The sequence below is a fragment of the Leptopilina heterotoma genome, unplaced genomic scaffold (assembly GCF_015476425.1).
Source record: "Leptopilina heterotoma isolate Lh14 unplaced genomic scaffold, ASM1547642v1 Lhet_278, whole genome shotgun sequence".
Classification (NCBI taxonomy): domain Eukaryota; kingdom Metazoa; phylum Arthropoda; class Insecta; order Hymenoptera; family Figitidae; genus Leptopilina; species Leptopilina heterotoma.
In genome coordinates this window covers 2,536,429-2,559,373 of record NW_025110986.1, presented here as the reverse complement: position 1 = coordinate 2,559,373, position 22,945 = coordinate 2,536,429, and the positions used below count along the sequence as shown (strand labels likewise).

The window sequence follows — 22,945 nt, the reverse complement described above, 5'->3', positions numbered from 1 at the left end:
TTTAAAAAAATGGGTTTACAAAATTTCAATATTGTAAAACTACATTATAAGTCAATAAAAATTTATATACATATCACTTACCAAATAATTCATATTTTTGTTTTTTCCCTCAGAATTTAGTGTCCAATCAGCAACAGATGGATCAATAAATTTACAAGAAGAAATTATTCCACAACAAAGATAAAATAATTTGTAAAGTTTTCTCGATAAAAGACATCGAACATTCATCAAAGAGTTCGTCAAAATTTCGTTTAAAAAATTTACACGTTCCTTAACTGTTACTTTTATCTCTGAAAAATATTATATTTCTTTTTATTAAAAAGTCACATATTTTAAAATCATACAAATCTAAAAAATATATTTAAATAAGAAACAAATAAGTTGTAAATAAAAACAATAATAATAATGTAATGGGAAATGAAATTAATTACAACAAAAAATTAATGACAAAAATAAATATTTCAATTCTTATTGTTATTTTTTTGTCCACCAGGAATTAAAATTTCAAAATACTTTTATTGTAAATCTTTTGAAATTTAATTAAGATTAGAACTGCAATTCTTCCGAATCTTGAAATATTTTCTAAAATTTGAACTAAAAGATACATTTTCTTCTTTTTGAAAATTAGCACTAGCTTAAATCCTCTAATAGTTGAAATAAAAAATTATTCTTGAGAATTTTAATAAAATTTGTTTATAAGAATTCATATATTTTTAAAACAATTGTAATTCAATTCCTTGAAAATTTTTTAATAAAATCCTTGCAAGAATTCAATTATTTCCCCAAATAATGAAATTGTCCGCTGAAATTCAATTATTTAAAAAAGAAATTTTAATAAAATTCTTCGCAGGATTTCCTTTTTTTACTGTCCTGTGAAAATTCTGTTATTGTCAAAATTCTAGAGGAATTAATTTCACTAAAACACTAATCACATTATTAACAAATTAAATGTCAAACTTTTGACATTAAAATTTGAGCTATAAAACAATTTGGAATTTTATTATTTATGAAAATACATAATTGAATTCTCGCGAAGAACTTCATTAAAATTTTTAAAATCCTAATTAAATTCTTTTGAAGATTTTTTTTGAATTTTTTTTAAATAATGTAGTTTCTTTAATAATTTTAATTGCAAATTTTGAAAGTAATTGAATTTTATGAACTTTCAAATTTTCTTTCAAATTTTTTAAATAATCGTGTTTCTTAATAATTAAATTCTTCCCAGAATTTTATTACAATTTTCTAAAATAATTTAGTCATTCAAGGAATTTTATTAAAATATAGAATATAATTCAATTCGAAGGATTTATTAAATTTTTGGAAAATAATTAGATTCTTTCGAAAAATTTTATTGAATATTAAAAAAATAATTGAATTACACTACCGTCCGTGAGTATCAGGACGCCCCTTTTTTTATAAGTGGAAAAATGCTTAAAACGTAGAAAATAAGAATGACAAAAATTTTTCGTATTTTTTTCCTGAAAGCTAATGAAATTATGAAAAGACTGACACCTGATTGAAGAATTTTCGAATTCTTTCTCGAAAACTAATTAACTTTTTTTAGCGCTCTTGGTCTTGTTTTAATATCTATTTAATGTAGAATCTAAATTATTAACTAGTATTGTGAAATAAATTTTTCCAAAAAAATTAGAAACCGTAAAAGTAGGATTAAAAAATTCAAAAAATTATCATGAATATTAAAGTGTCAAAAAGGTCAATGTAAAATATGTTCATTTAATAGATACTAGACGACAAATTGCGCGCGCCAACAGTGTTTCGAGTTTGACGATGAAAAATTAATTTTCAAAACATAATTAAAAAATCAAATAATTAAACATAATTTATAAAAAATAGACATATTTATATAAAATAAATGATCATATTTTGTTTATTATAAAAAACATTTATTACATGAAGTAATACGAACAAAATCATCAAAAATTAGGCCTAATTTTATTGAAATTTACTCTCTAAATCAGAATCAGTGAAATTCCTACTTAAGATTAGTGAAATTTGACTAAAAATCAGTGACTTTATTCTCGCGATTTGAATCAGTGGAATTAAACTGAAAATCAGTTAAAAATGACGGAAACTGAAGATCAGGAACTAAAACGAAACTAAAATTTCGAAACGGTTCTTGGTATTTATTCAAAAATAAATTTTATTTACTTATAAAATGCATATACATTTATTTTATAATTAATTCAGGGTGTCCTGCAAGTACTAAGAAAAAAATTTCCTGACTTTGATTAAAATTCCCTGACTTCCCTGACCGCTGGACACCCTTATTAATATATATTAATTATTTATATCTACTGCTTTCATTCAAAAGTATTATTTATTTGAATAAAATATATTTAATTATAATGTATAATGTATTTTCTGTTTTGGTTTAAACAAAAAATATGTTTAAAAATATTATGTTTGAAAGCCTATATTAAATTCTGCGTCGACTGATAAGTAAATAAATATTATTTTATATTTTTGAGAGATTTATCTCCTAAGACATTTTGAAAAAAATTGATTAATTTTTCTAATTTCGTGCACCCTAAAAAGAGTAATCTCATAGTTAAAGAAAAAATCCTCTTCTAATATCCTCTAAAGTTTTCTTCTCCAAAGGAAAATATTCCAATTTAATGTATATTATTTTTATTCTTTGGTGGTTAATAATAGAACAAAACAATTTTTTGATGTTCAAATGTCAGAAAAATTGAATTCAAATGAAATAAATAAAGGAATAAATATTTTAATAATTGTAAGTAATTAACTATTAGTTTTTAATTATATTTATTTAATTAAAAACATTTAATTCAGTGCATCAAATTAACTTTCCTTCATAAGTTCATAATCGTAATTAGTAAATAATATGCGAGAGAAAAATCCTCTAAAGTGAAGAGTATTAATTTTTATACCATATATAAGAGGAAAATATGCATTCAGTTTAGAGGATTCGGAATCAAATGAAATTTTAGAAAAACATACTTGGACATTTTTTAGATATTTCAAAAACTGTTGAATAAATTTTAAATTTCAAAGACTTAAATAAAAGCTGAGACTATAATGATTATGTTATATTATAAGAGTTTTTAATTTTGATCCCCATTTTTCTAGACTGTGCAGCCACACAAACATATTACACGAAAATTGAAAAATTAATCAATTTTTTTTTTAAATATCTTAGGTGATAAAATCTCTGAAAAATATAAAATAATATTTATTTACAAATCAGTCGAAGGAATTTAATAGGCTTTCAAACAATCTAAGAACCAAGTTTCTATCATTTTGTAACAATAAACTATGTTAATTTAATTTCAGCAGCAATTTTTCTTAGCTCGCCCGTCGTTCGTACCGACAATTTCTGACTGTAGTGTATATTTTATTTTAAATCAATAATATAATTATTATTAATTTCAAAACGTTATATAATAATAAAATTCTTTTAATAACCAAACACTTTTATTTATTATTAATGTTGTCAGTTTCTTCTGACCTTCTTTTCTCTGTTGGTTTATGTATTTCTTTAATAATTTCTTTTAGAATTAATCTTTTAAAATTTATAGATAATACACACTTCTTAGATGAAGCAGATAAATATACGTTTTATTATCTGCAATGAAAGACATTAGTAAAATTAATTATTTTATTAGTTATTAAAATATGTATAAAATTTTTATATTAAATTTAATCTTTTATAACATTTTCTAACATTTAATTTTAACAATTTTATATTAGAATAAATTAAATATTAATATTATTTACATAAATTGAATACATAAAACTTAATCATTTAAAAATTAATTCAATTAAATTTATTTAACAATTATATTTATCTAAATAATTTCTTATCAATAATAATTTATTAATTTATAATTTATTTAATTGGATTAAATCACTTTATTACGTCAATAATATATCTGAAGGAATCGCGTTAATTAAGATAACGATTTTCACGAACGTATTTCCGAAATAGACTGAGACTTTCTTTTTTTAAGTACTTGAAAGACGAAGATGATGAAAAAGATTTGGATAAAGGGAATATAGCCCTCTTACAAACACTACTTTTATTTTAATGTGTAAGTATATGTTCGTATAGTGAATGAACCTCTCTATTTCAAGTGTTTAAAAGACAAAGATAGAAAATATGAATTCAGCCAATTGAGTATAGCTCACGAGTGATAGCAACCAATGGGATAGGCGTTACTATACTTCGAGATATTTCGAGAGATTTTCGTTTAGAGATTTCTTATATAAAATAGGATACTAAAATTCAAAAATGCTTTTTAATTACTTAATTATTTAATTTAAAAAAAAATTTTTTGTTGAAAAAGTGTCAATCTGTTTTTCAAAATTTTTTTATCCGACTTTCACAGTTTCAAATTTTTTTGGAAAAATTTATATCACAATACATTAATTAATTTAGATTCTACATTGAACAGAGATTGAAACAAGACCAAGAGCGCTAAAAAAAGTTAATTAGTTTTCGAGAAAGAATTCGAAAATTCTTCAATCAGGTGTCAGTCTTTTCATAATTTCATTAGCTTTCAGGAAAAAAATACGAAAAATTTTTGTCATTCTTATTTTCTACGTTTTAAGCATTTTTCCACTCAAGAAAAAAGGGGCGTCCTGATACTCACGAACGGTAGTGTATTTTGAAGGATTTATTAAAATTTTATAAAATAATTGAATTTTTGAAAAAAAATTTACTATTTATCAAAATAATTTAATTGCTTTGAAGGATTTATTAAAATTTTAGAAAATAATTGAATTCTTTCGTCAAATTTAATTAAAATTTTGTTGAAAACAATTGAATTTTTGCAAAGAATTTTATTTTTTATAAAAATAATTGAATTCTTGCGAAGAATTATATTAAAACGTTTGAAAATATAAACAATAATAATTAATTATGTACTTAATAAGTGAATTTTTTAAATGTTGATTATGAAATTATTCAAAAATCTATGTTTGAAAATGAAAAAATTTTGTAATTTGCATAATAATAATAAATGGAATATCACGTTTAACGCGCGTAACATTTCATAGTAGGTATATAATATAATTGAAAAATATTGTTTAACAAACCTGGTTCATTGTCAAGTGGAATATAATAAAGAGCTTGAAATCCCCATGAAATTGCTACTCCGCAAATTTTTTTATCTTTGTAAATAAATTTCTCATGTTTCATCTTTTTTTCATTTTCCTTATTTTCAACGCCAAGAATTCTCGCGCCAATAATAACCTTATCTTCAACTATTGTTTCACAATGAATTGACAATGCAATGTCCGTTCGTTTCATTAATTTTTGTTTCAAAAGTGTTAATTTTTTTTTACTCGATATAATATTAGCGGGTTTCCATTTTTCACGATTATTTCGACTGTTGGATAATTTGGGGATTTTTTTCTCTACTGATTTTTCTATTGTACTTTCATCATCATCATCATCATCATCATCGTCATCAGAAAATACGATACTATCATCATAACTCGAAGCACTTGTTAAATTTGATCGAATTAATTTTTCAACGGATGTTTTACGTGTTTTTTTCATTTCAATTTTACTTGGTCCTGCTTTTGAAAAATCTGTTTTTGCCAAATTTCTCGGCTCAATTTTCTCAGAATTTGTATTATTAATTAGTGTTCGTAAGGAGGCTTTAATCTTTTTTTGAAATACGAACATATCTTCGGAATCTGAATCACTTGTTACGATGGAAGTACGACGTTTGGCGAATGTTTCAATACTCGCAATTGGAGAACCTTCGGCGACGGAAAATTTTCTGCTTTGAATTTCAATCGGAGAACCTTCCGCTACGGAAAATTTTCTCTTTCCGATTGTACTTTTCCCTCCTTTTCTTACATCTTTCGTCACAATTTTTTTTTTCGTCAATATTTCATTTTTTGTACCATTTTCATTTTTTCTCTTCTCACCACAAATTGCTCTTTTCATTTGAACACCGTCCCAAGAATCTTGATCCCAAAATGATAAACTATCGGGTTTTGTTTTTGCCTCTTGAGAATTTTTCGCAACGACTTTAACTTTCGTTATTTCCAAGTTATTCATATTTATATTTGATTTGATTCTCGATAAATTGGAAATTTCTTTAGTAATTTTTTTCGATGTTTCTTTTTGACTTTGTCTTACACTTTGTTTTATACTCTCGGCTTGATTTTCGGTAATTCGATCAGTTTTTCCTACATTAATCGTTGGCGGTTTGCTTATTAGAAAATCGGATAAATTAATTCCGGACAAAAGTTCTTTTGTTGTTTTTAAAGTTGTATTCAAGGAACATTTAGATAAAATGCTTATATTTAAATCACTGGCGTCTGTTTTTAAGAGTACAGTATCGTCATTTTTGTCTGTTATATCAAAGTCGGAGGCATTTATTCCTGAGAGATAATTTTTATTACTTTCGTTTTCAATTTGATTGTTAATTCTTTGATGATCTTCTAAATGATTTTCTGAATTTGTAAAAATATCCGATTTTGTCCAAGTTTCTAAAACTTTTTCAATTTCTTTCTCTTCTTGTAATTTTTCTTTTGATTTATTTTGAGTGAGTGTCACTTCAAAATCAGAAATTCGAATTCCAGAAATATCGGGTACATTTTCGGTGGTAATTTCCAAATTTTTGGGAATTGAATTACGTTTCTCGGGTGCTGTTAATTCAAAATCGGATACACGAATTTCTGATGATTCGTGAATATTTCCTACGTTTAAATTAACTTTATTTTCTCCTAAAATTGTGTTAAATGCACTTCCCTCGAAGAATGTTGTTTCTAAATCAATAGCTACGAAATTTTCGTTCAATTGGACTTTTTCTTGAATTGAACAAGAATTCAATTTTGGTGAATCGTTTGTTTCTGATGTTTTAGTTTCTTGATTATTTGATTGTGTTGACGGCAATGATTGTTTTCTTGACGAGACATTCGTTGCTTCAAAATCAGAGAGACGTAATGAACCCAAAACATTTTGTTCTAAAGCACTACAATCGTTGACTGAATATTCGCTGTCGAATAAATTTGGACTTTCGAAAGATTCGTGATTAATATTTTCATTTTCTTTCTCTAGTAAAATATTATTGACAATTATCTCTTCTAAAGCGCTTTCCACGTCTTTGTCAATATGTTCGTAAACACTTTTTTGTGAAATTGGCAGAATAGTATTTTCTGATAAAACCAATGGTTCGAGAATAAAGTGACGACTTTCTTCAATATCCTCATTTCTCGGGGATTTTTGTGAAATTTTTGTCCTTTCGATTGTCAATTCTTGTTTATTTCTTGTAATATTTTTATCATTTTTGGAAATATCTATTTTTTTATTGGTAAGATTTGATGAATTTTTAGTGTTTAGTGTCAGTTGATTATCACCATCGATTTTTTCCTGATTTTCACTACTCGATTGGTGTTTTTCTGAATTAGAAATATTGCTTCCTTGCGAAATTTTTATTACGCTCGGGGGCTTCTCCTCCCATTGCACATCACGGACTCCTAATTCATTCTAAAAATAGAGAAGAACAACAAAAATTAATAAATTTCCTTTAAACAAATTCAAATGGTTAAAAGAAAATGATTTAAATCTACGAACTTGAAGAAGAGTTCGAGCTTCTCGAATTAAAAGTAAAGCCGCTTCACGAGTAGTGAGACCATCTTTTCCAGTAATAAATGTTGTTCTCACTTTATTTTGTCTCGCAAGTTCAAATTGTCCTTCTCCATTCTGTTCCCTTTCACTAAAAAAGAAAATTCATTTGTATCCCAAAAAGAATTAATTCAGTATAGAAAAATTGCTTAAGAACAAAACTAACTTTTTGATAATAATAATTTTAGAATTTTTTGTTCGAAAAAATATGAATTAATGTTTAAAATACCTTTCAAACGGAAGAGCTTTGTGCAAAGCTCGTTCGATTTCAAGTTCGCTCGCGACTGCTAATTCAACAACACTAGTTATTCCTTCTTTATAAAGGCTTCTTGCTCGAAGGCCATTTAAACTTGGAAGTCGTAACAAGTCCATTAAATCCCTGCTGACTCCAAATTGTAATCGTGTTTGAAATTGAGCAACTAGTAATTCCATACTATTCCAATTTAATTGCTTACAAAAACTGGTGATCATTCCTGAAAAAAATCAAATTTCAATTTTTAATAACCCTAAAGATTTTTTTTTACAAATTTCAAAAAAATATTTATTAAAACGATTCTATTTTTTGTTTAATTTATTTCCAACTAGAAAATAAAGTGATTTCAAAAAATTAAAGTGTTTAAAATTTACCTGCATAAGTTGAAGACGATTGTTGTAAACTTTGAAGCAATCCGCGACCGCAACCAAATTTTTTACAAACCTTGTGTAGAGGTATTTCTCTCACAAGTTCGTAGAGAGCGAGTGCAGTGTAAAATCTCTTATGAATATTTAGCTATATTTAGAAACAACAAATAAACGAAATATAATATTAAAATATTTCGAACAACAATTGGTAAAAGGATTTTTTTTAAATTAACGAAGAAAATTGACCCAGTAAAATAAGGAAAACAAGAGATAAATAATACAGAAAAGAAAAAAACAGTAGGAAAAAAATTGAAGCATTCAAAATTCGGAAAAGAAACAAAAAAATAAGAGAAGAATTAAGAAAACAAGAGGAAAAAATTAATATGCAAAATTCAGAAAGGAAATTAAGAAAAAATTAAGCAAAGAAACAGAAAAATTAAGAAAAAAAAAGAAAAACTGAAAAGAAGAGAAATTAAGAAACGAAAAAGAAAAAAATAGGATAAATTTTCCTTACACTTTTGCCTGGTGCGACACTTCCTCTGACTGCAGTCAGTAAAAATCGTTCCTCAACACCTACAAGTTTGGCGACTCTTTTCTCTGGTTCGGACAATGTCGACCACATTTCTAAATAATTCATCCAATCAATTTGACCAATTTGCGATCCTGAATTATAAGGCGTCACCAAATAAACAACATGTAATTCCGTGTCTAAAGCGATACACTTTCGTGCCTTTAGTAATTCCTCAAAGAGAAATAATCCCTCCTTGGGAGGAACTGAAGCCGAGAGACATGCTTTTCCAAGTGCAGTTGCACTCCATCTTTTCAAATGCTCCTCTTCACTCTCCTGCAACCTAAATATTCAAACATCAAATGTTTATTTATATCTTAAAAAATAAAATAAACATAATTAGAAATAAAAAAATTTTTATTACATGTTTTATGTTAATACTATTATTTATTATTACAATAACTTTATAATAAAAACTAAATAGTAAATACTAATTAGTAGTTAATATTGTTGATATTTCAAAACCTTTTGAAAATTATTTTTAATTAATCTATATCTTTTAACAATCGTTGAATTCCGGTAATTTGTTCGCAGTATGAAGTTAGTTGGTGTTTGCTTTTTTGTTTCCTACACGGAGAGAAAAATCAAGCGTTTGTAGTAAGACATGGTCTATACTTAAAAAGCACGGCGCTGTTTATACTTGATTTGTAGAAATCTATGCTAAAAGAGTAGGGACCTATACTCTTTTAGTAGAGACCTATACTCTTTTAGCATAGATTTCTACAAATCGAGTATAAACAGCGCCGTGCTTTTTAAGTATAGACCATGTCTTACTACAAACGCTTGATTTTTTTCTCCGTGTAACTTTTTGAATAATTTTGCTTCCTCATGAGGAAGCTTTGCATTGGTGACGATTTTCAATTTTTCAAAAGAAGGTTATATGGACTCATTTTCATCTAGAACATATGTATATTCAATTATGAGCAAATGTCCAGATGTATGTGTGTGTGTGTATGTATGTATGTGTGTGTGTGTGTGTGTGTGTGTGTGTATGTCACAAAAATTGTGTACAAAATTATCTCATACAAATTTTGATGGAATGTCCTGAAATTTTGCAGGTTTTATTGCAGTCATTAATACCTAAAATCTGACACAAGGATTTTCAAAAATATCTACAAAATTTTTTTTTATACAATTTTTTTAAAATTCAGAAAAAATTTTTTTTTGTATTTTTTGAAATAATTTTTTTATTTGTTAATATTTTTATTAATTATTCTCAAAATTACATTCCTGACAAGAAAACGAATCGATTGATGTATACAAAGTATATATTTTATCAAAATTTATAAAATTAATAAATATTTTTCTTTTTTACAAAAAATTCAAATTTTGTATTTTTTTCATAATTAATTTAATATTAATATTAATATTTTGAAATGATTATTCTATCATAAAATAGAAGCAATTGGCAAATGAAAGTGTAAATTTCATCAAATATTTATACAACTTATAAATGATTTATATAATTTTATTTTTAACAAATCTTCTAGACGAACCCTTTTGTACATAGTTTTTCAAAAGTTTGCAAAACCGCAATTTTTATATATTGAGGAAGCTAAATGGTCATAAAATGAACAACTTGTTTCTTTTGAAATGTTTTCAATTTTAAAATTAATGTTACCTAGGTAGGTACTGAAAATCATTGAATTCCTGCAAAGTATTTTTCAAAATTCTTGGCAAGATTTTTATTACAATTTTTTAAAATAATTGAATTGTTTTGAAGAATTTATATCAATATTCTTGAAAAATAATTGTAATAAAACTCTTTGCAAAAAGTCGCAATTTATAAATATTAAAAATCTTCGTAAAAAATTCAATTATTTTTATATAAACAATAAAATTCTTATCAGGATTTCACTTATTTTCAATACAATTTTAATTGATTTCTTCGAAAATTTCAATTATTTTTAAAAATATTGTAAAAATTCTCCGAGAAAATTCAAATATTTAAAAAAATAATTGAATTTTTCACAGGACTTCAATTCTTTAAAAAACTTTTAATAAAATTCAATTCAAGAATTCAATTATTTTCATAAATAACGATATTTTCGCTGGAATTCAATTATTTGAAATACAATTATTTTTTTAAATTTTGCAAAAATTCAATTTATTTAAAAAACTTTTAATAAAATTCTATTCAAGAATTTTTCAAATTTCACTTTTTTGCATTATTACACATCCATTTACGTTTTCTTAAAAGGAAAATTTCATCTGAGGTACTTTTAGCAGAAAAAAGTGTGTTAAAGTTGGTTTTCCTTTGACTTTTAACCTAAGATTGATTGTTTTCTAACCTAATGCTAAATTGTTTTTGAGTTAAAAAAAATGTAATACATTTTAAAATTAAATAAATAAATAAATAAATAAATTGTTTCTCGATAGTAAAATATTTAATTAATAAATTTTTATGATTAAAAGGATTAAATTTTTTTCATGAATTTCGAAAAGGGCTCAACTCTGACAACTATAATATCAATTTTCTCAAACTCACTGTTATTAAGAAAAATTCTTTTATCATTTTCTAATATAAAATATCATATCTAGTTACTACGAAAAAAAGCTGAACTCTTTTAATCAAAGCTGTTTAAAATAAACAGTTTTTTGTGTCTCCTGTAAAATTTCAAAAAACCGAGTTGAGCCCTTAATTTCGAAATTCACGATTCAATTATTTTCATAAATAATGAAATTTTCGATGTACTGAAAATCTTTGAATTCTTGTAAAATATTTATAAAAAAATTTGAATATAATTGAATCCATTTCAAGAATTTTATCAACTTTTACTGAAAATTTTGAAAGAAATAGAAGTTTATGAAGATTTTCTATTAAGTTTTAAAAATAATCGTGTTTATTATTATTTGTAATTAATAATTTTCCTATTAAACTATATTAAAATTATTCATAGAAAATTAAATTCTTTTAAACAATTTTATTAGAATTTTTGTAAATAATTACATTTTTTTAAGAATTTGATTAAATTTCATAAAAATAATGTAATTTTTATAAATAATTTTAATTGAAAATTTTGAAAATAATTGAAATTTACAAAGAATTTTTTTGAAAGCTTTTGAGAACAGTTGAATAGTTTAGAAAAATTGTATTACAATTTTTAAAAATAAATGAACCTGTTAGAGAAATATTGAAACAATCTTGAATATAATTGAATTTTTTCGTTGAAATTTGATTAAAATTGTTTTGAAAATAATTGAATTTTTCAGAAGAATTTTATTTTTTACAAAAATAATTGAATTTTTGACAAGAATTTTACAATTTATAAAAATAATTGAATTGTTTCGAAAAATTTTATATCAGAATTGTTAAAAATAATTGAATTCTTTGAAGAAATTTTATTAAAAATTTTGAAAATACTGATTTTTTTTAAAAGAATTTCATCCAAATTGTCTAAAATAGTTGAAGAGTTTTAACTCTTGAAAATAATTAAATTTAAATAATATTTTTAAAAATAATTGTATTCTTTCGAGACATTTTATTAAAATTGTATTGAAAATATCTAATTGAATTCCTCCGAAACATTTTATTATTTATGAAAATAATTAAATTCAATTGTAGAATTCTTGCAAAGAATTTTCTTATTTATGGAAATAATTAAATTCTTGAGAAGAATTTTACAATTCATAAAAATAATTAAATTATTTCGAAGAATTTTTTCTGAAATTTTTGAAAATAATTGAATTTTTTGAAGAAATTTAATTAAAAATTTTGAAAATAATGATTTTTTGAAAAATAATTTATCAAAATTGTCGAAAATAATTGAATTTATATTAACTCTAGAAGGAGTACGTGAATTAACTCACCCTCTAAGGAGTAACTGGGGTGTCTAGACACCCCAAACTTCAATCTTGTTTAAAAGGTTTCTATTTAACGTAAAGTCAATTAAAGATAGTAAATTTTATTGGTGTTTTAATCAGGAAAGCAATAGTTTTATTTATTTTTTGTTAAATTAAAAAAATTTTTGAATAATGGCTAAAGTTTGAAAGCGAAAAAATCATTTTTTAAGTTAGAGGCGTATTTTGAATATTGCGTGGGGTGTCCAGACACCCCAGTCACTCCTTCTAGGGTTAAAATTCTTGAAAATAATTGAATTTAATGAATATTTTTAAAAATAATTGTATTCTTTCGAGAAATTTTATTCTTGCTAAAATTTTATTAAAATTTTTGAATAATAATAAACAAGAATATTTATATGTAATTATGTACTTAATAATAAGTGAATTCTTTAAATTTTGAATCTGTAATCATTCAAAAATTGATGTTTATTCTTGAAAGTATAAAATTTTTTTATTTACAAAATAATACGTATCATTTACTAGTATTATTATAATCTTTGCTATATAATTAAGAACATTATAGTAAACTAACAAAATTACGCGTGAAATGCAGTGCTAGATTTAATATTATGTAAATAGCAAAATATTTTATTTTTAAATACATTTTTTAATTATGAAAAAAATATCAAATTTCAGTTATTTATGTTCCTCAAATATTAAAATAATTGAAATTTTAATATTTCAAAATACTTTTCAAATTTTAAATAAAGAATTCAAAAATTTAATCTATTAATTAGTTTCTCAAATATTAAAATAAATAATAAATAATTTATTTCGTAATTGTTTAATTCCAATTATGAATTTATTATTAAATCATAAATAAATAAAATATGGTATGTAATTACGTTGATAATATTTATGAAAAATAATCTCACATTAGAAATTCGTTAATCACTAAAAATTGAACAGCTTCCTTCACTGCATTGGAAATTGAACCCTCGCCTTCCTCTTGTAAATTGATAAAAGTACATTTTATGTAACAATCAAGATCTTCAGGCGTTCGTACAATATCACTAGCAATTGCTTCGAGAAGAGATCGCATTAATGGTCCAGAATCTTCCAGACAAGATTCTATCGGCTTCAGTGAAGCAGTTAATAAAGTTACAGCAACTGCCTTCTCATTTGATTTACAAATAAGAATACTTTCCCCTGTAAAGTAAAATTAAAAATAAAACTATTTTTACTCTAAATTGTATTTTAATTAAAATTAAATTAAACAAAATTTAGGTATTTGTATTATTTTTTATTTTTTCTATTTATTTTTTTTTCTTTTATAGTTATTATTAGCCAATTCAAATAATTAAACATAATAATAATTAATGATTAAAATTTACTAATAACTAATAAATTAATAGATTTCTGTTATTATCTAATTCTCAAAATTAATTTTTTAAATGCACATAGAATAAGACATTAAGGGGAGGTTCTCATTGCGGAGGCCAAAATAAACACAATATATATACATAATAATAATTTGCTATTCCGTGAACAGAAAGTGTCGTCTTTTGTTTTTCTATATAATTAATGTTTTGATTTGATTGACAGATATGTTTTAAAGTGTTGTTTCTATTTTTGTGGTTAAAAATTCGGGGCGCATGACTTCCCCCAAATTCTACTTTATACAATCATAATTGTTATTTAATAGAATTTTAAAATTTATAAACACCAATTACTCTTAAGGTGAGTGGCTATAATTTAATGACAACATTATTACAATTCTTAATATTTTAATTTTGAAATACAATCGTTAAAAATATAATATTTATTTCTCATAATTTTTATGAATTATTTTTATTTATTTGAAATAGTGATGGTTTTATAGGATATTTTTCAAATAACATAAATTTAAATACGCGAAATAATATTTTACATAATTTTAATTTAATGGAAGATATAATTTTTTATAATCTCTATTGCATATAATCAACAATAGATTTTCATTAATTCATAGAATATTCTATGAATTACGTATTCAGTGACATAAAATAAAAACTAAGCAATAATGTTAGCATTAAATTTTAGATATATCTACCTTTTGAGTAAATAATAATTTTTTTTTTTGTTCCCGGTTTAAATAATTCTTTTGGCGAGTTTCTTAAAATTTTTTGAAAATAAGGTTTTTTAATAATTTTAATTGAAAATTTGATTATTTAATTTTTATTAAAATGTTATTGATAATAATTGAATTTCTGCAAAGAATTTTACTATTTATGAAAGTACATAATTGAATACTTCCAAAGAATGTTATTATTTATGAAAGTAATTGAATGTTTGCGTAGAATTTTATTAAAATTTTCGAAAAAATGAATTGTACAGAACAATTTAATTATTTATAAAAATAATTAAAATTTTGATAAGAATTTAAACAAATTTTTAAATATAATTGAATGTCTGCGAAGAATTTTATTACATTTGAAAATAATTGAGTTGTTTTTTAGAATTTTATAGAAATTTATGAAAATAGCTGAATTCTAGTAAAGGATTCTTTTTAAAAATAGTATTCAAAAGAATTTAGTAAATCTAAAGAATTTTGCAACTTACAGAAATAATTAAATTCTTGAGAAAAATTTTTTACTGTTTAATATATACCAATATTAATTAGTAAAAAAGAGAAAACTGAGAGACAATTTAAAATTTTGCGATTGTTGAGTAGTTCAACAATTATTCTATCTAAAGTTCAGAAAGTTTCCATTAAATTCATTATAATTTTTATCGAAAACTCTTAGCACACGGAAAACATTTTTTCAGTCAAAGTTCCTGAACTGTACCTACGGTGGATATGAGAAAAACTTAAGGTCTAATTCTACATTACACTAAAGATGTCCCTGAATTTTTCAAAAATCTGCCGTGAACTTCGAGAATTTGTCCTGCTCTACACAGTAGATTCCTGAAAAGTTCAAGAATTTCTTTAGTGTAATGCAGGATTAGACCTCAACTTTTTCTCATGTTCTTTTCTCACTGTTCAGGTGTTCAGGTACAGTTCGAGAACTTTCCCTGGAAAATTTTTTCCGTACATTTTCAACCTACGGTTTTGTAGGATTTTCAAAAATTTTTCCGTATCCATAGTTCTAAAATATATTCTTCATTTTATTAATCATGAACATTTTCCCGTATGTACTTTTTCTGTGGTAAGACAGGCAGGTAAATTGCTACCGTGATAATCGTCGTCTTTTGTTTTTCTATAATAAGTAATGTTTTGATGATAGATTATTTTGGTTATGAGTATTCCCATTTATGTGTGATAACCACTTGACGCAAAGAAATTTTTTACAAATTAAAGAAAAATGATGAGGACGTGCCTCTATAATTCAACTGATGTTAAAAATGGTAAATACATGTAAATTTTTTCAAGAAATCTCTATCATTTTGTAAATTCTTATAAATTTAATGAAATTGTCAAACTTAATATTGATAAAAAGTCTAAATTCTATATATCGAACAATTTTTTTACAATATTATTCAATTAGTGAACTGAATTTTATTTGACACTTTTGTTTGACAAAAATAAATTGATTAAAGACACTTAAATTTTGAAGTTTAAATATTTAGTATGTTTTTAGGGTTCCGTACACCATAGGTGTACTGACGGAACCCTTATGAAATCACTCGTGTGTCCGTCCCAGCCACGCAAAATGGGCTGTCCCCCCCCCCTTAACTTTTACAAATCTCAACCTGGTGAGTTGAAATTCGGCAGGGATCTTCAGTTTTAAGTGCAGATTACAGGAAAAATATAGCGAACCCGATTGACGGACATATTTGCGAACTAGGAGGGAAAGAAAATCAATTTTTTCGAAAAAATTGCAAAAAATGACCCTGTCCCACCCCTTTAACTTTTACAAATCTTATCCTGTTGAGCTGAAATTCGGTAGGGATCTTCAGTTTTAAGTAAAGATTACAGGAAAAATATAGCGAACCTGATTGGCGGAGTTATTTGCGAAATTGAAGGGCAAGAATTTGAATTTTTCGAAAAAATTACACTGTCCCTACTCTAACTTTTATAAATTTAAACCTGGTGAGTTAAGATTCAGCTTGTATATTCTTTTTCAAGTGCAAATTATAGAAAAAATAAAGAGAATGTGATTGGCGAAGATAAGTACTATAAAAGAAAAAATATAAAGATTTATTAATAAAATAAAATAATAAAAATATTTATTCGAAATTTAAAAAAATATATTACTATTTTTTTAATTATTTTTTTCAAATTTTGTAAGAATTTTTGAAATAATTTTTTTATAAACAATGAGTTTTATTTTGGTGTACGGAACCCTCGATCTTAATGCGAGTGAAACTCGCACTTGTCCGATTTTTTTATGATTCAAATGGTATTTTTTAATTAAATCTTTAGAATTTTTATTTCTTTTGGTAAATGCAGTCTCCTATAAAATGATAATTCAATAAACTTTTAAAAAAATCCCGTATTTTCTACATTTTTTGATACTTTTGCCCTTCCGGTTACGCAGAATCGGGTACTTTGTATTTAATTCAGAAAAATAATACTTATAAATTCTATTAAAAATTTCTTTCCTTTAATTATCAACATTTCAATGTATTTAATATATTTTTCGGATGAAAACTAACAATTATTAGGGTAGGCGAACACTTTTTCTAAAAAAATATTTTCTAATCATTTTTGTCTAAAAAAGGCGATTTCTAATTAAATCTGTTTTTCGAAAAAGTTTTTCTAAAAAGTTATAATTTCTAATGTTTATTTTCCTAAAATTTGTAAAATTCCATAATTTTGATAAAAATTAGAAAATTGTTAAAAAATTAAGATTATAAAATAGAAACTATTTTACATATTTTCTGTTTCTCAATCACAATTCTGTTTACAAAATTATAAGTTTCTTTTTGAAAATGAAGAAAAATTTTTATAAAATTACTATTTCTTATCACAATTTGTTAACAATATTCTGTTCTTCTTTGAAAAAAAGAAATTTGCATCATTTTTACACCAAAATTTCCAAAGTTAATATATTCTATTTAACTAGATTATTTAAAAATTTTGTTAAAAAATTTGGATAATTTCTATTTTTTATTATAATTTTTTAACGAAATCTCAAGTATTTTTTTTAAAGAATTAACAAATTTCAGTAAATTTTATTTTTTAATCATATGTACCTATTGATCGTGATTACAAAAATTTAATATTATTAGAAAAAAGAAAATTTAGAAAATTACCTTTATTAGATAAATAAATTTTTAGAAAATTACCTTTATTTGAAGACATAAAATTTCCTTTATTAGAAAAAAGTTCTTTAGAAATTCACCTTTATTAGCAACAAAATTTTTTAGAAAATATGATTTAGAAAATCTGTACCCCAACCATTATTAGAATCATATAAGAATGAAAATTAAAAGATTTGAAGAAATTATAATTTAAACCTTTTGAGTTTGAATTTTATTACATTTATATGAGCTTAAAAAATGTTTGAGGGATTTCATGAGAAAATTACATGTGTTACGGCCGAACTCCGTAACTTTTTATATTGTTAATACCTTTTTTAATTATATTTAAACTAAAATTACATGCAACAATTACACGCAACATGAGATTTTGTTAAACATCACAAAAACATTTACACAAAATACATAACCCTTTGTAATTTCACAAAAGGGACATTCTTCTTTTTGAATATTTAAATCTAAAGTATTTTAATCGGATAAAAATCTAATTTTATTTAATTAATAGATTTAATGAAATTTAACATTCCTTTGAATTTCACAATTTCGAGGTGAAAAACCTAAGAATATAACAGGGTATTTCTTAATAAATTCCTTTCTTGGACAAACAGTTTGTTGACCTTTGGAGAAATATCTAGAAAATATAAAAGAATAAATTGCCCAATATAAGGAGTGGTGCATCCAAGTCACTGAACTCGGATCACGCCACTGCCTAAATCTGCAAGCTTGCAGAATTGGCTTGGCAACAGTCAAGTGCAATAAACTTAACATACGATTTCCCCACTAAATCGTCTTTCAATAAAATTGATTGACACTGGGAAATCTGGGCAGTTTAAGCCAGGCCGTTGTAGCCGGCAGTTAGCCCGGGCAGTTTGGGCCCGCAGTTTAGTCCAGGTCGTAGTCACCTGTAGTTGTAGCCGGCAGTTTTGGCCAGGCAATTCTAAGTCCGGCAATCGGCCGTGTTCAATTAAATTTTGTAATCCCTGAGCAAGGGATTTCCTTAGAAGTTAACGGGTTTAATAAAAAGTTTGATCAGAAAAGTGAATTTGAATTGAGAATAAAAATATAAAGAAATAAAAAGTAAAGAAAGGTTGAATTTAAAAGTTATATTGAGAATAATAAAAGTGACAAGTGAAAAAGTAAAATAATTAAAAGAAAATATAGAAAATAAAGTCTTTATTTTGTGCAATAAAAGGAATATTAAGGTTCAAGACGAAATATCAATCTAGTGAACCTAGATTGGGTATTTCTTTAGTTTTTCGGAGATACAACGCGAAATTTACGAAGTCAGAACGTGTCATTGGATTAATATTTCAAGGAGATCGAATTACTGAGTAGTGAGTATAAAAGACTTACACCACATAACACACACTACAAGTTCATTCACACATATATAAAGTACTTTCTTTACACACATAAAAATTAGATAACTTGTATTAGGGACTTTTTGGGTAAAATATATAATTCATGGTTTACATCTTAATTTTGCATTTTAATTTAAACATCCTAATTAATTTTCCTATCTTCTCATTTTTCTTAAGAGTAGGGTTCTCAACCTCTTAGTTGAATCAATAACTAAGTAGAGGGGGAATCCACTACCTTTACAATTTCTTTGTCCGAAGGACACGTGAGTTAAAGTTTTAAAAATTAATCTTTTAAAATTAAATTTCTAAATCCTACTTTAACAACATGTATAAAAATTACATTTGAAACTTGAGTTGAGTAGAGGCATGTTTTTCACTTGGTAATTATATTTATTTTAATAACAGAAGCCATTAAAAAAATCGCAAAAGGTTCTAAGACAAGGAAAGTAGTAATATTTATTTTTTTCACGGATTTTCTTAAAACCTCGGTATTTAAACTAAATTATAATTTCCACGCCTTGGAAGTAATTTTTTCGTTTGCTAATTATTTATTTTAATGTTACAAGTCATTAAAAAAATTTGCAAGAGGATCGAAGGCGGGGAAAGCAGTGATTTTGATTTTTTTCAATAATGATTTATTTTATATTCTAGGATTTATGAAAAATCCGTGATAAAAATAAAAGTCACTGTTTTCCCCGCCTTGGATCCCCTTGCAATTTTTTTAAGTGGCTTCTGAGACGTGGAAATGATAATTTAGTTCAAATACCGAGATTTTTTAAAAAATGATAACTATTATAAACATGGAATAATATAAATTAAATTTATTAAACTTTTTCTGTGGAAGGCAGGTAGACAGATTGCTACCGTGATATTTCTTTAAATCATTCACGCTGCATCGCGCGCGTAGGATTTTGCTAGTACATAATAATAATTTGCTATTCCGTGAACAGAAAGTGTCGTCTTTTGTTTTTCTATAGTAATTAATGTTTTGATAGAAAATTTGGTTATGAGTATTCCCATATGTGTGATAACCACTTGAGGCAAAGAAATTTTTTTCAAATAAAAGAAATATTATCAAGACATGCCTTTATTCAATTCAACTGATGTTAAAAATGGTAAATACATGTAATTTTTTCAAGAATTCTCTATTATTTTGTTAATTCTTATAAATTTAATGAAATTCTCAAACTTGGTATTGATAAAAAGTTTAAATTCTAACATCGAACAATTTTTTTTACAATATTATTTAATTAGTGAACTGAATTTTATTTGCCACTTTTGTTTGACAAAAATAAATTGATTAAAGACACTTAAATTTTGAAGTTTAAATATTTAGTATGTTTTTTAGATTAAAATAGTGTTTTTCAATTAAATCTTTAGAATTTTTTATTTCTTTTGGTAAATTCAGTCTCCTATAAAATGATAATTCAATAAACTTAAAAAAAAATTCCGCATTTTTTACATTTTTTGATACTCTTGCCATTCCGGTTACGCAGAATCGGGTACTTTATTTATTTCAGAAAAAATAATACTTATAAATTCTATTAAACATTTCTTTCCTTCAATTATCAACATTTCAATGTATTCAATATATTTTTCGGATGAATACTAACAATTATTAGGGTAGGCGAACACTATTTTAAAAAAAAGTATTTTCTACACCTTTTTGTCTAAAAAGGCGATTTCTAATTAAATCTGTTTTCTGAAAAAAGTTTTTATAAAAAGTTATAATTTCTAATGTTTATTTTCCTAAAATTTCTAAAATTCCATAATTTTGATAAGAATTAGAAAATTGTTTAAAAATAAAGATTAAATTTTCTGTTTCTCAATTACAATTCTGTTTACAAAATTATAAGTTTCTTTTTGAAAATGAAGAAAATTTTTTATAAAATTACTATTTCTTATCACAATTTGTTAACAAAATTCTATTCTTCTTTGAAAAAAATAATTTGCATCATTTTTACATTTAAATTTCCAAAGTTAATATATTTATAAAAAATTTTTTAGATAATTTTAAATATCTTTAGGGAAAAAATCCCTATAATTTGTTAATTACGATTTTTAACTAGATTATTTATAAATTTTGTTAAGTAATTTGCATAATTTCTATTTTTTTATTATAATTTTTTAACGAAATATCAAGTATTTTTTTAAAGAATTAACAAATTTTCGTAAATTTTATTTTTTAATCATAATATGTACTTATTGATCGTGATTACAAAAATAGAATATTGTTAGAAAAAAGAAAAATTTTGAAAATTACATTTACAGGGTGTCTACTATTTTCGTTTAACAAAATTCCCGGTTATTTCCCGGTTTTTCCCGGATATATCCTAATTTTTTCCCGGTTTGTTTCTTATCAAATGTAAATTTAAATTTGATTTTAAACATAAATAAATCATTAAATTTTCTGAAAATAATGATTTTTTCAAGTTTTTAAAAATAATCTTGTCTCTTTCTAATTATAATTGAAAATTGGATTTTTCAATTTTATTAAAATTACATTGATAATAGTTGAACTTCTGCAAAGAATTTTACTATTTATAAAAATAATTGAATCCTTCCAAAGAATGCTATTATTTATGAAAATAATTTAATTTTTGTGAAGAATTTTATTAAATTTTTTGAAAATAATAAGCAGCAATAATTAATTATTTACTTAATATCTAATAAACATTTAATTTGCTCAAGAAATAAATAAATATCATTTATTTGAACATTCAGAAATTTAAAATGATAAAAATTTAAGAGAAGTTCAATAATTATAATTATTAAATAATAATAGAATAGTATAATTTTTAGAAGCAAAAAATTGATTTAAAACTGTAAGAGGGACTTAAAATTTTAAAAATAAAATTATAATTATGGTCACTAACTTCCCTTGATTATTTTCGAAAAATTTAAATAAAATTCTTTAAAAAAATTCAATTATTTTTCAAAAAAAGTAAAAAAATTTCAATGATTTGTTTAGAAAAATTCAATTATCTTGAAACAATAGAATTGAAAAATTACAACAATTTTATTTTTTAGATTTAAAAAAATTTTGCGAAAGTTCAATTTCATTAAACAATTTTAAGTATGTATATTTTTTTAAATTAACTAATAAAAATTTTAATTATTAATCTTCGCAGTAAGAAACATGAATACATTAGAATTTAACTCTTTATAATATTCAATTATTAATCAATTATTAAATTAAAATACTTTGAAAATTCTATTTGTTAAAAAGTTTCTAATGAATTTCTTTAACAAATTTAATTACATATTTTCAGTCGAATTTCACAATATTTCTATTAACTCCATAATTTTTTAAAAATTTATTTACATAATATATTTGAATTGGTAACTGATTTTTTATCATCAAATTAATTATTTTTAACTAACTTAAATTTAGAGAACAGTATAAATATCTATAAAAATTGAAATAAAAATTGATTTTTTAAAAACAAATTAAAATAATAAAACTTTTTTAATTTTTGTGAAAAAATTCCCGGTTCGGTATAAAATTCCCGGCTAATTCCCGGTTTTTCCCGGTCAAATAAAATTCCCGGTTATTTCCCGGTTTTCCCGGAATTCCCGGTTAGTAGACACCCTGATTTATTAGAAAAATAAATTTTTAGAAAATTAGCTTTATTAGAAGACAGAAAATTTTAAAATCACCTTTATTAGAAAAAATTTTTTTAGAAATTCACCTTTATTAGAAAAAAAAATTTTAGAAAATACGATTTCAGGGTTGCTACA

General features: G+C 23.9%; 2 protein-coding genes across 2 annotated transcripts in view; one reads left to right on the top strand and one right to left on the bottom strand.

Moving 5' to 3' along the window:
• LOC122504066 (DNA polymerase theta) overlaps positions 1-22,945 on the bottom strand; it is a 40,277-nt gene that overhangs the window by 10,542 nt on the left and 6,790 nt on the right. The window contains exons 8-14 of the mRNA XM_043614950.1: positions 13,535-13,808; positions 8,763-9,099; positions 8,255-8,396; positions 7,857-8,100; positions 7,577-7,718; positions 5,080-7,489; positions 82-290 (exon numbers count right to left, since the gene is read on the bottom strand). Of these exons, the coding sequence (XP_043470885.1) occupies positions 82-290; positions 5,080-7,489; positions 7,577-7,718; positions 7,857-8,100; positions 8,255-8,396; positions 8,763-9,099; positions 13,535-13,808 (3,758 nt within the window). The remainder of the gene's footprint in view (positions 1-81; positions 291-5,079; positions 7,490-7,576; positions 7,719-7,856; positions 8,101-8,254; positions 8,397-8,762; positions 9,100-13,534; positions 13,809-22,945) is intronic.
• The window catches only part of LOC122504068 (EEF1A lysine methyltransferase 1-like), a 45,806-nt gene continuing 41,190 nt past the window's right edge, over positions 18,330-22,945 (top strand). The window contains exon 1 of the mRNA XM_043614954.1: positions 18,330-19,177. Within this exon, the coding sequence (XP_043470889.1) occupies position 19,177 (1 nt within the window). The 5' untranslated portion in view covers positions 18,330-19,176. The remainder of the gene's footprint in view (positions 19,178-22,945) is intronic.